The 13,001-nt window shown below is 52.1% G+C and overlaps 1 protein-coding gene across 4 annotated transcripts in view; it reads left to right on the top strand.

Moving 5' to 3' along the window:
- Nucleotides 1–13,001, top strand: part of FBXO31 (F-box protein 31) — a 39,914-nt gene that overhangs the window by 15,763 nt on the left and 11,150 nt on the right. For 2 of the 4 annotated variants that reach the window (XM_069552621.1, XM_069552620.1), the window contains exons 3-4: nt 1,130–1,216; nt 8,255–8,331. In XM_069552621.1, coding sequence (XP_069408722.1) covers nt 1,130–1,216; nt 8,255–8,331 — 164 coding nt within the window. The remainder of the gene's footprint in view (nt 1–1,129; nt 1,217–8,254; nt 8,332–13,001) is intronic. The other 2 variants (XM_069552622.1, XM_069552623.1) reach the window with 1 other exon arrangement.

Raw genomic sequence — 13,001 nt, 5'->3', positions numbered from 1 at the left:
GCAGTAGCCTCTGTGAGCACAGAAACGAGAGGCTTCCTGGCTTTGGGGAATGGTCAGCTGTTTCCTTGAGGGTCTAATACGACAAGTTCTTATCATTGGGCTGCTTGAGTTTGTTAGGCCATTTGATGATATCATGTCAAAGTGACTTGAGTTCCCTGTAAGAGCTGTAAGTTCTGAAATAGTCCTAGAGGGAGGCTCACACCTGCCTGGTGGTGGGGCTGAAGTGCCTGGGGGAGAGCACGTGTGAGAAATTAAGGCCCCCATGGAGCTCATCTCAGCTGTGGGCAAAGGGGCTCGGGGCAGCTGTCCTGTGGAGGGGATGTCTGGGCACAGTGAGTGGACGGGTGAGCAGGAGAGAGAGGCAGTCCAGCAAGAGGGGACAGGGCCACAGCGAGGTCACAGGCAAAGCAGGACATCTGCAGAGGTCATAATGCTGGCTCTCAACCCCTCAAAAGTGGTTGCCAAGTGCAGAGGACAATTCGCATTCTGTTAACCAGCATCCCAGAGTGTCTGATCTCCCCCGGCCAGCGTGAGCTTCAGCTTCTATCCTCATAGCCCCGGAACCGTGTTTCTCTGAGTTTGCTCTGAGGGCCTCATCCTTAGCTTCCAGAAGAGGTGGTGTAAGAAAGTCACCCCTCTCCTCCTTAGATAGTGGGCCCAGCTACCTTGATTCAGGAGCGAGAGGTCTGAGTTCAGGGGCTGGCAAGTACCATCCTTCAGCACAAACAGCATGCTCAAACGCAGCAGATGAAGGACATGCCAGGTATGCACCAGGCAAGCCGGGGATCCTAGCTGGGGTACAGGGCTCCCCACACCCAATATCTGTGAGTGTGACCTCTGCCCTCCTTGCTCAGCGAGCCTGGTGGCCATGGTAGGTGCTGGCGAGAGAGCCTGGGGTCGGGGGAGTCCCGAGTGGGCCTGCCGTGGGGAGTTCTCAGCACGGACCGCTGACTGGCAGCAACGCCTGTCACTACGATTCCTTCTGGCTGGGCCTGCCACCGTGGCGAGTGTGCCTGCAGGTTCCAGGGGTCGAGGACGTGAGGGAAGCGTGTGACATGGGTGAGCGAGTGGCGAGTCCTGTCGAGAAGGCGGAAGCCCCCTCAGCCCCTTGCCTGCTGTGTCTGTTCAGGTATAAACCCACGCGTGAAGTCGGGACGTTTCATGAGAATTCTGCCCGATTACGAGCACATGGAGTACAGAGACGTGTACACTTGCCGTACGTACCCCCACCCTCAACCCCACCCTGGCTTCCGCTTCTGTGGCGAGCACCGCCGAGATGCTGCTGGCAGGGCCTGTCACCCAGGCTCTGGTCCCGGCAGCGGGCTGGCCTCCTTGGCTTTTGCTGATTTTCACCTCCTGAGTGGTGGCCCCGGGGCAGTTATACAAATGGGCTGGGTTTCCGCAGCTGCTTTGGGTTTGGGGTTGTAGCAAGCACGAGCGTGTGTTGCTGTGCATTTTAACATTTATCACTTCTTGAGACAGTAGGAGCCTTAAAACCTATCTCTTCTGAGATGAAATGTGAGTGTTCCCGTCCAGGCTTTGTAGTCATCATGTGTTAACAGTAGATGTCAACGTAAAAAGTTTACACACACATTTACACACACAATAAGAGTACGTAGAAATAGTGGGTATTTCCTCCTTTGATGGGCATCACTTGAGCTCCAGACATCTTCCTAAGCCGTGTTCCACAGGGGACGAATGCTGTCTCTGTTTGTATTGGGTTGAGCCAGGATGCACTAAAAGCTGTTTTCACATTTTTCAGAAGCACAGGGAGCCCTCTCCTGCTCTTTTCCCCACCCATCTGGGCATCCAGGGGCCAGCATTGTCTGCGTTGAGCAGACCCGCTCCCGAGTCTTAGAAGAGCATGAAAGTGAAGTCGCTCGGTCGTGTCGGACTCTTTGCGACCCCATGGACAGTAGCCTACCAGGCCCCTCTGTCCATGGGATTTTCCAGGCAATAGTACTGGAATGGATTGCCATTTCCTTCTCCAGGGGATCTTCCCAATCCAGGGATCGAACCCGGGTCTCCTGCATTGTAGACAGATGCTTTACCATCTGAGCCACTAAGGAAGTCCAAAGAGTATAGTTTTCAACAAAAACTGGTTAGAACAGAGAGAATAGAGTCATTGGTGGAATTTTTCCTAACCCTCACCAGACTCCATGTAGCCGCTGTGTGCTGGCCAGTCCTGTTTTACTCAGGGGTCATCCCGAAGTCTGGGCAGGGCTGCCCAGGTGTGGGCAGTGTGCTCTGGGGTGCTGTCTGGGCACTGTGCACTTACAAAGCCGCCTCGTGTGTCACCCAGGCCCAGGGGACTGGTGTGGGAGCGATCACCACATGCCCAGGCTGGGCTGGCTGGCTGAAGACGTGAGTCCTGTTCCTTTTCTGGCCCTCTTGGGAGTGGGCTCTCTGGAACACTCCATCCTGGGCTGTGCTGTCCCCCCTGCGCCCAGCAGTCAGTGAGCCAGGCGCCATCTCCAGCCGCATGGGACAGATGGTGACGTTTCGGGTATCGATGAGAACAGCGGATCGATGGCGCTGGCTGTGCTGAGGGGAACCAGGTGTCGCGGGCTTTTAGACACAGACAGACAAGCACTTAGAGGTTATCATGTCACAGGGCTGTCACAGGCTTCTTCCAGGACTTACACTGTCAGGCTGATGTGGAATTCTGACACGCCTCTGAGGGTGACCGGGACCAGGAAGTGCCTCAAGTTGTTTTGAAAGATGTCCTTTTCTGTGCCCAGAGGGTGGAGAGAAGCTTCCTGCAGTGATGAGGATGAGTCCTGAGTCCCGATGGTTCACCACGCTTCTGGGAGGCCACACCTCGAGCGTCTGGACCAGAGCTGCGTGCACGCTGTCCCCATTGCTTGTAGCTGACGCTGCCTTTAGGACGCGGTTTAGTGGGGGAATGCTGGCGCCTCAAGCTGTGAGTGCAGTTACAAAAGCACAGTGGAACGCCTGGAAGATCTAGAACACGGTGACAATAACCAGTTGTCAGCCTTGGTTGCCTTTCTCTGAGAACTGGTCTGTTATTTTAGATGGCCTGCTAGAATATCAGGGGAAAATTAGCATGCGTGAAAAAAAGAAAAATCAATTTCAACTGAACTTGAGCTTCGGCATGCCCAGGTGTTGTTCCAGGTTCCAGTGTCCTAAGGTCCTAACTGAGGGCTCCTTGATATTCGTGCTCTGATGCTCTCCCGAGCTCCAGACACGTCTGCTGTGACGACTGGCTTGTGAGGAGCGAGGCCCTGGGCTCTTCCTTGTCCGCTTGTGCTCTGCCTGGAGCCATGGGACCTCAGGTCCCCAGGTCCCCTGAAGTCTTCTGGCCCTCATTCCCTTGGACCTGAGAGACACAGTCTCTCTTCAGCCTTGTGGCCCAGATCAGCTGCTCCTGGGGTGTGTGTGTAGCTAACTGACAGTCTTGACAATCCGTGTCTGTAAGATGTTGGGATTGTACCGGGGGTGTGTGTGTCGCCTTTATGATGGATCTAGCACATGTGTGTGTGTGTGAATTGATGGTGCACTTTGAACTTAAAAATAACCTTGTGTACCTGTAGGGCTCTGGGCTTTGAGGCTCAGACCCAGCATTCTGGCGGTGCTCCAGGTTGCTCAAGTAGACATGAGGTGTTTAGTGGAACATCTCCCCCATGGGTGAGGAGATGGCCAGGCCACTTTTAATCCTCAGGTATAGATGACACAGGGTGGAGTCGTTGGAGGGGAAGTCCTCTCCAAAGCCCAGTGTGCCAAGCGGAGCAGAGAGCACATTGCAGGGTGGCTGCGGAGAAAGGCAGGAGACCATCGGAAAGAATAAAGCAGAAGGGTGCTCCTGGAAAGGGCTGTGGGCACCAGTGGGATGTGTGTCTGAGAGAGGAGAGTGTGTGTCTGTGGGACGTTTCTCCTGACTTTGTTCTGTATATCGATTTTGTATCCTGCCACATTATGTAATTCATTTATTCAGTCTGAGTTTTTGATGGTGTCTTTCGGGTATGGTAACATGTCATCTGCAAAATGGTGACAGCTTTATTTCTTCCTTTTCAACGTGAATACCTTCTATTTCTTTTTCTTGTCTGATTGCTCTGGCTTGGACTTCCAATCCTACACTGAGTGAAAATGGGGAGAGTGGGGATCCTTGTTTTTCAGAAGCTTTTTGCTCTTCACGTTTGACGTGCTGCTGGCTGTGGGTTTGTCACACATGGCCTCTATTGTGTTGAGGTACGTTCCCTCCATATCCTTTTCTCATAAATGGATATTGCATTTTGTCAAAGACCTTTTCTGCGTGTATGGAGAGGCTCCTGTGGTTGTTAGCCTTCATTTTGTGAATGTGGTGTGTCGCATTGATTGATTTGTGGCTTTTATGTCATCCTTGCCTCCCTGGATAAAACTCCCTTCATCGTGGTGTGTGGTCCTTTTTGGTTTGCTGATACTTTGTTGAGGATATTTGCATCTGTGTTCAGCAGGAATATTGGCCTTTAATTTGTTTTTTCTCATGATGTTCTTGTCTGGTTTTAGAATCAGGGTCATGCTGGCCTCACAGAGTGGGTTTGGAAGTGTTTTCTCCTCTGATTTTATTCCAGCTACCAAAAGTTTCTAGTCGGTGGCAGGAGATACCGTCAGTTGCATATAGGGTTTTCCTTTGAGCCCGAAACCTCAGTTCTGGATGACAGATGTAGTGATTCAAGAATGATGTTACGGGCTTGTGGGTGGTGGGCCGGCCGCCCCGAGTGTGGTGGGCCGTGGCAGCTGCTGGCAGGACAGCAGGGAAGAGACTGCTCAGTCTCAGCTCATGCCGAGGAGAGCTGGGTCTTTTAGGCTGGGTGTTTTCGAGTGTGTCGGAGTTTCCCACTTGGCTTATTAAGTGACCCGTTGGCAGATGAGAATCGGCTGGCCCTGATTAGGACAGAGTGTTTTTCTGTTAGCTCCTGGGCTGAGAGGTTCCTTAGTCATCTTGGACCATTGTTCCTGCTTTGGTGGTGGTGGTGGGGTGACCTAAGAACCTAGGCTGATGTTTTGAACACAACCACGCTGACCTTGGGGATCAGTGGTCGGCAGGGTCTCTGAGCCAGTGCTCCTTCTGGAAGGCCCAAGTCCTGCTTCATTGGGCTGAGAGCAGGAGCATTTTCATTGTTCTCACTGAGTTAAAGTGTGGTTCTCTGGTTTCTGGTTCCTTTGCCTGTGAACTGGAACGTCCGTCTTCCCTGGATTCCTAGGAGCTGGGCCCTTTGAGCGCGCCTGCTTCTGGTGGAACAGCCCCTGAAGGGTCTGACCCCGTCCACTGGCTGGCTCAGGTCCCAAGCCCGCTGTCTGCACGTGGGCTGGTGTTAGGTGTGCCCCATTCAGTGTGTGTGTGTGTCAGGCGCTCAGTCATGTCCGACTCTTTGTGGCCCCATGGACTGTAGCTCTCCAGGTTCCCCTGTCCATGGAATTCTCCAGGGAAGAGTACTGGGGTGGGTTGCCATTCCCTTCTCCAGCACCATTCAGTAAGTGGGACTGAATCCCACTTCACTCACCTGGCTTGAGTGGTCAATGCGTGTTTGGAGACAGTGGAAGGAGGGCTTGTTGAGCTGGGGATCCTCCTCCAGGTGGGGAGCCCTGGGGTGTGTTGAGCACCTAGGCCAAGAGGTGCTGGGGACTCCGTCCTAAACCCGAGGGCCCCTCCTCTGCCTGAGGCAGGGTGCGGGCGTGGGTCAGAGGCGAGCCGGAGGGCAGGTTCTTGAGCTTGTCCATGCTTGTTCCATCCTGTGGCCGTGGCGCTTTAGAGCCGGCCTCCCAACAGGCCCAGGAACAGGGACCACCATGCGCACGGGGCTGTCCTCCCCATGCTCACTCTGAAATTTTACGTAACTCAAGTGGACGCTTCAGCCCGAGGGCCGCTGGGGCTTGTCAGGTTGCTTCTCCTGGACTAACCCTGAGACTTTCTGAAGAATGCGTTGTAAAGCACAGGCATCATGTTATCTTAGGGAATCGAGTGCCTCTGGGCCAGTACACTCCCAGCCCACCTGACATTGGTGGTCTCTGACTTTCCCTCCTGGGGTCCTGGGGGCCCAGGCTGGGTGGGCCAGCCTCGTGTGGGCAGGAGCCAGGGGCACACCCGTGTGTGCTCACCTGTGTAGAGTGTGCAGTCCAGAGGCGGCTGGTGCTCTCAACACACACGGGAGGCTGGACTCTTTTTTTTCAGAGAGATGCTGGTTTTAAAGCAGAAGAAGGAACTCCCCTTTGGAAATTGCCAAGTTGGGGGCAGATTCTTTGAACAGACTTTCCAGGGGCTTCGGGATCAGATTGATTGATCTTGGAAAGATGGAAGGCCGGAGACAAGAGAAGGCCATGCTGTATGGGCCCATTTGATTTTTTCTCCACAGTTCTATGGCAGCATTTTAAAAACATAACAGAAAAGTAGAGAGAATTGTGCTGTGAGCACCCACGTACCTGACTCCGTAGCTCTCTGCCCCACCTCACCCCCACACACCTGTCCATCCATCCATCGTATAATGTGCTGTGTTCCTAGGTAAGTGGCAGACATTAGTCTGTTTTATCCCTAAACACGTGCGTGTGTGCTGCACCGTCTGGAGCTCAGTATTTGCTTGTGACTCTGACCCCGCTTATTATTGCTTGCTTAACAAACACAAAACCTGTCAGGGCACGGCCATGAGACAACCACTGACTTTAATGTGTGTCTTGTAAGCCGACTCAGAAGACGCATGTCCTGAGGCTGCAACCTTAGGGAGGCTGGTAGAACATTCCCACCAGTCTTCTGCACGCCCTGTGGGCTTGGGATGGTGCTGGACCCGCTTTCCCCATCTCTGTACGCCAGACTAAGTGGTGGCCACAGAGCTGCGGTCTGCGCTCAGGCCCCTCTGGACCCTGCTGCCTGGCCTTCCTCCCTGAAGTTGTGATGATGCAGCTCCTGCACTATGAGACCATCCACAGCTCCCACTGGGTGTTAGCCAAGGTTTTCAGACACAGAACCAGTTCCTTCATATAGAAAGAAAGCAGTATAAGAGGTTGGGTTGCACAACTATGGAGACCCTGACCATAGGCTCCAGAGGACCCTAGGCTCCATAGACCTATGGACCATAGGCTCCATAGACCCAGAGGAGCCAATGATGTAGCTCCAGTTCGAAGTCTGGCAGGCTCCAGACCCAGGAAGATCCCATGTTTCAGTTCAAATCGGAAGGCTGGAAAAGACCAATGTCCCAGCTCAACACAGTTAGCCAAGAGAAAACTCCCCTGTTTGTGGGAGGGTTAGCCTTTTTGTCCACTTCAGGAAGAGTCTGTGATTAGAGTTTGAAGTTAGAAAAGGCTGATCTCCCAGCTTTCAGCCAGGCAGGAGGAGCTCCGTCATACTCACTGGAGCACCAGCCGTCTTCTGCTCAGTCCTTCAACTGATTGGACACGGCCTAGCACACGAGGGAGGGCCATCTGCTTTCTCTGTCAGATGGCAGATTAAAATGTCACCCTCATCTAGGAACACACACACACCAGAATAATGTTTGACCAAGAATGTCTGCCCACCCCTTGCCCCCATGGGCAAATCCAATTGACAGATGAATTCTAGCACCACACACTGGCTGTGGTGAGACCCCAGGCCCTGCAGCTGGCAGGAAGGGCCCCGCATGAGCTGGTTCACTTCTTTGTGCAGTTTGCTCCTCTTTTCACGTTCTCACTTTTCGCTATTCACTCCACAAATACCCGTGCAAAGGAAGCGGAAGTGAGGGACTTTTCCCAGGACATCTGCTGCACTGGCCGTGGCCACGCAGTGGGATCTCAGGTCGGCCTCAAGTGCCCTTTTCTCTTGTCGCCCCCAGTAAATATACATGCATTGCTTTCGAAATAGGCAGGAATGTGTTTTGTTTTTTAAAGAAGGATGACCCGATTTAAATCTTATTCTACAGCCCCGTGACATTTTGGACTCCGCCCCTGGTAAAGAGTCCCATGCTTACTCCATCGTGGAAACTGATGGGAGGCTCATCACCTACCAGGGTGCCCACTGCATGTCTTTAGAGGCAGCAGTTCCTCATCACTGGAGCTGATAGGCAGAGGCCGGGTCTCGAAATGACCCCGTTATCATGCTTTCTAATGATTTAGGAAGTTGTAAGGTTTACTTGAAGCCCCGTTTGTTGGCACGGCTCTCTTGTGAGCCTTCATGAGTGACCTCTGCACAAGCCCCACCCCCCGCCAACGCCCTTCCCTCCGATTACTGACTCAGCATGGAGGGCAGCTGACTCTACAGCGAAGCCCTGTCTTCTCTCTCTCCCTGTAGTGCTTCACCGATACAGACACATCCTGGGCTTGTGGCAGCCAGATATCGGGCCATACGGAGGACTGCTGAACGTGGTGGTAAGTCTGAAGAGCCTCGGGCCTGGATTCTTGTGCATGGGACTTTGTCCACCTGCCCGAGGGGCAGGCCAGAGCGGTTCCTGCCTGACATAGTCCCAAAGACTCAACGGGCCAGGTGTTATTTTCTAAATGAGCAAAGATTCGTTCTAAGTAGTTCTTGGCCCCCACCACATGCAGGGACTTTGTGATTAAAAATGCTTTACCTGGTCCCTGCCCCTTGGACACCAAGAGCCATTGATTGTCCAGGCTCCGGACACTCCTATCTTGGGTCGTGCACAGGCCCTTTGCCCTAAATCAGGGTGTGAAAGGACAGGAGGCAGTGTGGGGCCCTCAGAGGCTGGCCCTGGATGGAAGGCCCTTGCTGGCTCTGCTCCAGGGTCTGTGTGTCACGTGCGTGGGGTCGTGGCAGGCCCCTGTCCCTCCTCTGCAAGCCTGCCCTCTGCCTCCTCAAGCAGCATTTTAACTTCCCTTTATTCAGCCTTTATGGCTGGTCCCAGCAGGAGCGGCTGTTTGATATAAGCTCCTTGATGGTAGCCAGGAGAAAAGTCTTTTGGTTTTAATCTTTATATGCTTGCCTATCTTATGTAAAAAACTAGCTGATCAATTTTTGGGTCCATTTTAAAAAATTCAGACCTGACTTTCCTTGGCTTTAACTGGAGTTGGCATCAAGGAGGATACGGCCCTTGCTGGTGTTCTTGCTGACAGGACTACAGCCTCTGGGACAGAAGCTGGGTGGGGCCTTGTACTCACCGAGCTCCAGGTGGGCGCCCAGGCTGTAGTGTCACTGTGGCTGGCAGTGCAGGGAAAACCAAGCCAGGGGTCCTTCTGGCAGCCTGGGGTCCACCTCTGCTTCCGTCTTGCTGCACATACACCCGGCGGGCCAGAAGCCTGAGTCCAGGGTGACGGCTGGCGGATCTGCCTTGCTGCGGCTTTCAGGGTCCCTGGAGCCAGGTTCGCGTGGACCGCCAGGTGACTCTGGTGACTCTGGGTTTTGCTCACCAGGTGGGGTTTGGTTAGGGATAAATATTGCTTCATATTCCTTATAATGTAGTGGAAACATCTGTTGAGAAACTCACTTCACATTTGTTCAATATTAATACCGCCAGGGAAGCCTTGCTGTTAGAATGTTCTCCCGGGGACAAGCCAGACAGCTCCCAGCGTGGACACATCCTCTCCTTAGTTTCAGTGCGGGAGGGGGTCATTGTTTTTCTTACTGGCGGTGAGTAATAGGGCTTCTGAAAGCAGGGGATAATTAGGGGAAAGTGGGGCCAATGACAGAACACCGCCAACTAGCCCTCCTCTCAGACAGCTAGTGGCTGAGTTCCGTCCTCCTCTGTCGCTGGAACCAGAGGTTGGGGACTCAACGCCCCGGAGGAGGCAGGACTGGCTGGGGGGCACCGTGGGGGCGGCAGAGGCGCCCGCCCTCCACGAGAACGCACGCTTGCTGAGTGTGGTGCCGGGACTGTCCCCTCTGTCCCTGTCGCCACTTTTATCTTGTGGCACTCTAGACACACACAGGGCGGCAGGGTGGCGCCCAGATGCCCACCTCCTGGCAGCTGCCTGGTGCCAAATTCACGGCCCCTTTGCCTTTTCTTTTCAGTATTTTAATGCAAACCCCAGGCCCCTGTCAGTCCCTGTTTGTGCTTCAGTGCGGGTCTCTAACTGCGGCACCCACACACGTAAGGTTCTGCCGCAGTTCACTGCAGCGGCACTGGTCCCCGGGTCACCTGAGGCTCCGTCCACGCTTGGGCTCCCCGCCCGTCTCAGAACCACCCTCAGCTGCTGGCTCATCCGCCTCAGGATCTAAGCCAGGCCCTCCTGCCGCTCGTTGGTTTTGGCTCCTGAGTCTCCCCTGGCAAGAGCCGCGCCCCATTTCTTCTCGGGTTCGGCTGCCCTGTTGGGGGTCGCTCTCTGAATCACTCCGGCTTCTTTCTTGTGTCTTTGGGCTTCTTCCCTTGCCCCAACCCCCATGCCCGCTTCAGAGCTGGACACTCTCTCTCAGAGGCTTGCTTGGATCCAGGTCTCACTGCTGTATTTTCTATTGAAAAATCAGTTAATTTCTTCAGCTTGGCTTAGTATAGTCACCAAAACTGTGAGGTCTGTAAAGTGTATTTTGTGGCGATTTGAGGCACAAGTAACATCATGGAAGGAGTCCCCCTTCTAGTTAGTCAAGGTACCCATTACCTCACAGTTTGATCCCTTTGTGAGGGGTGGGGAGAACTGTGATTTCTGTTTCTCAGCATATTTCAATGATGTAACAGTGTTACCAGCTTTAGCTACCACGTTTCATGTTGGATAAACTACTTAAATTAGTTATTTAATTAATAATTAATTAATGGTGGGAGAAGGCAATGGCAACCCACTCCAGTACTCTTGCTGGAGAATCCCATGGATGGAGGAGCCTGGTAGGCTGCAGTCCATGGGGTTGCAAAGAGTTGGACACGACTGAGCGACTTCCCTTTCACTTTTCACTTCCTGCATTGGAGAAGGCAATGGCAACCCACTCCAGTGTTCTTGCCTAGAGAATCCCAGGGACAGGGGAGCCTGGTGGGCTGCCATCTCTGGGGTCGCACAGAGTCAGACACAACTGAAGCGACTTAGCAGCAGCAGCAGCAATGGCGGGAGAGACCGTGCTCGTCCTGCCCCTCTGGGTCCCCGCAGGACTGGGATGTGGTTGTGGCTGGTCCTCACTGTGGGGTGGGGGGGTTCAGTTCAGTTCAGTTCAGTCACTCAGTCGTGTCCGATTCTTTGCGACCCCATGAATCGCAGCACGCCAGGCCTCCCTGTCCATCACCATCTCCCGGAGTTCACTTACACTCACATCCATTGAGTCAGTGATGCCATCCAACCATCTCATCCTCTGTCGTCCCCTTCTCCTCCTGCCCCCAATCCCTCCCAGCATCACAGTCTTTTCCAATGAGTCAACTCTTCTCATGAGGTGGCCAAAGTACTGGAGTTTCAGCTTTAGCATCATTCCTTCCAAAGAAATCCCAGGGCTGATATCCTTCAGAATGGACTGGTTGGATCTCCTTGCAGTCCAAGGGACTCTTAAGAGTCTTCTCCAACACCACAGTTCGAAAGCATCAATTCTTCGGCGCTCAGCTTTCTTCACAGTCCAACTCTCACATCCATACATGACCAGTGGAAAAACCATAGCCTTGACTAGACAGACCTTTGTTGGCAAAGTAATGTCTCTGCTTTTTAATATGCTATCTAGGTTGGTCATGACTTTCCTTCCAAGGAATAAGCATCTTTTAATTTCATGGCTGCATTCACCATCTGCAGTGATTTTGGAGCCCCCCAAAATAAAGTCTGACTCTGTTTCAACCGTTTCCCCATCTATTTCCCATGAAGTGATGGGACCGGATGCCATGATCTTCGTTTTCTGAATGTTGAGCTTTAAGCCAACTTTTTCACTCTCCTCTTTCACTTTCATCAAGAGGCTTTTTAGTTCCTCTTCACTTTCTGCCATAAGGGTGGTGTAATCTGCATATCTAAGGTTATTGATATTTCTCCCGGCAATCTTGATTCCAGCTTGTGCTTCTTCCAGCTCAGCGTTTCTCATGATGTACTCTGCATAGAAGTTAAATAAGAAGGGTGACAATATACAGCCTTGACGTGGGTGACAATATACAGCCTTGACGTACTCCTTGTCCTATTTGGAACCAGTCTGTTGTTCCATGTCCAGTTCTAACTGTTACTTCCTGACCTGCATATAGGTTTCTCAAGAGGCAGGTCAGGTGGTCTGGTATTCCCATCTCTTTCAGAATTTTCCACAGTTGATTGTGATCCACACAGTCAAAGGCTTTGGCATAGTCAATAAAGCAGAAATAGATGTTTTTCTGGAACTCTCTTGCTTTTTCGATGATCCACCAGATCTTGGCAATTTGATCTCTAGTTCCTCTGCCTTTTCTAAAACCAGCTTGAACATCTGGAAGTTCACAGTTCACATATTGCTGAAGCCTGGCTTGGAGAATTTTGAGCATTACTTTACTAGCGTGTGAGATGAGTGCAGTTGTGCGGTAGTTTGAGCATTGTTTGGCATTGCCTTTCTTTGGGATTGGAATGAAAACTGAACTTTTCTAGTCCTGTGGCCACTGCTGAGTTTTCCAAATTTGCTGGCATATTGAGTGCAGCACTTTCACAGCATCATCTTTCAGGATTTGAACGAGCTCAACTGGAATTCCGTCACCTCCACAAGCTTTGTTCATAGTGATGCTTTCTAAGGCCAACTTGACCTCACATTGCAGGATGTCTGGCTCTAGATGAGTGATCACACCATCGTGATTATCTTGGTCATGAAGATCTTTTTTGTACAGTTCTTCTGTGTATTCTTGCCACCTCTTCTTAATATCTTCTGCTTCTGTTAGGTCCATACCATTTCTGTCCTTTATCGAGCCCATCTTTGCATGAAATGTTCCCTTGGTATCTCTAATTTTCTTGAAGAGATCTCTAGTCTTTCCCATTCTGTTGTTTTCCTCTATTTCTTTGCATTGATCACTGAGGAAGGCTTTCTTATCTCTTCTTGCTATTCTTTGGAACTCTGCATTCAGATGCTTATATCTTTCCTTTTCTCCTTTGTTTTCGCTTCTCTTCTTTTCACAGCTATTTATAAGGCCTCCCCAGGCAGCCAATTTGCTTTTATGCATTTCTTTTCCCTGGAGATGGTC

This window comes from Ovis canadensis, chromosome 14 (assembly GCF_042477335.2).
Source record: "Ovis canadensis isolate MfBH-ARS-UI-01 breed Bighorn chromosome 14, ARS-UI_OviCan_v2, whole genome shotgun sequence".
In the NCBI taxonomy this organism is placed as follows: Eukaryota; Metazoa; Chordata; class Mammalia; order Artiodactyla; family Bovidae; genus Ovis; species Ovis canadensis.
This window is presented reverse-complemented; position numbering and strand designations above follow the sequence as displayed.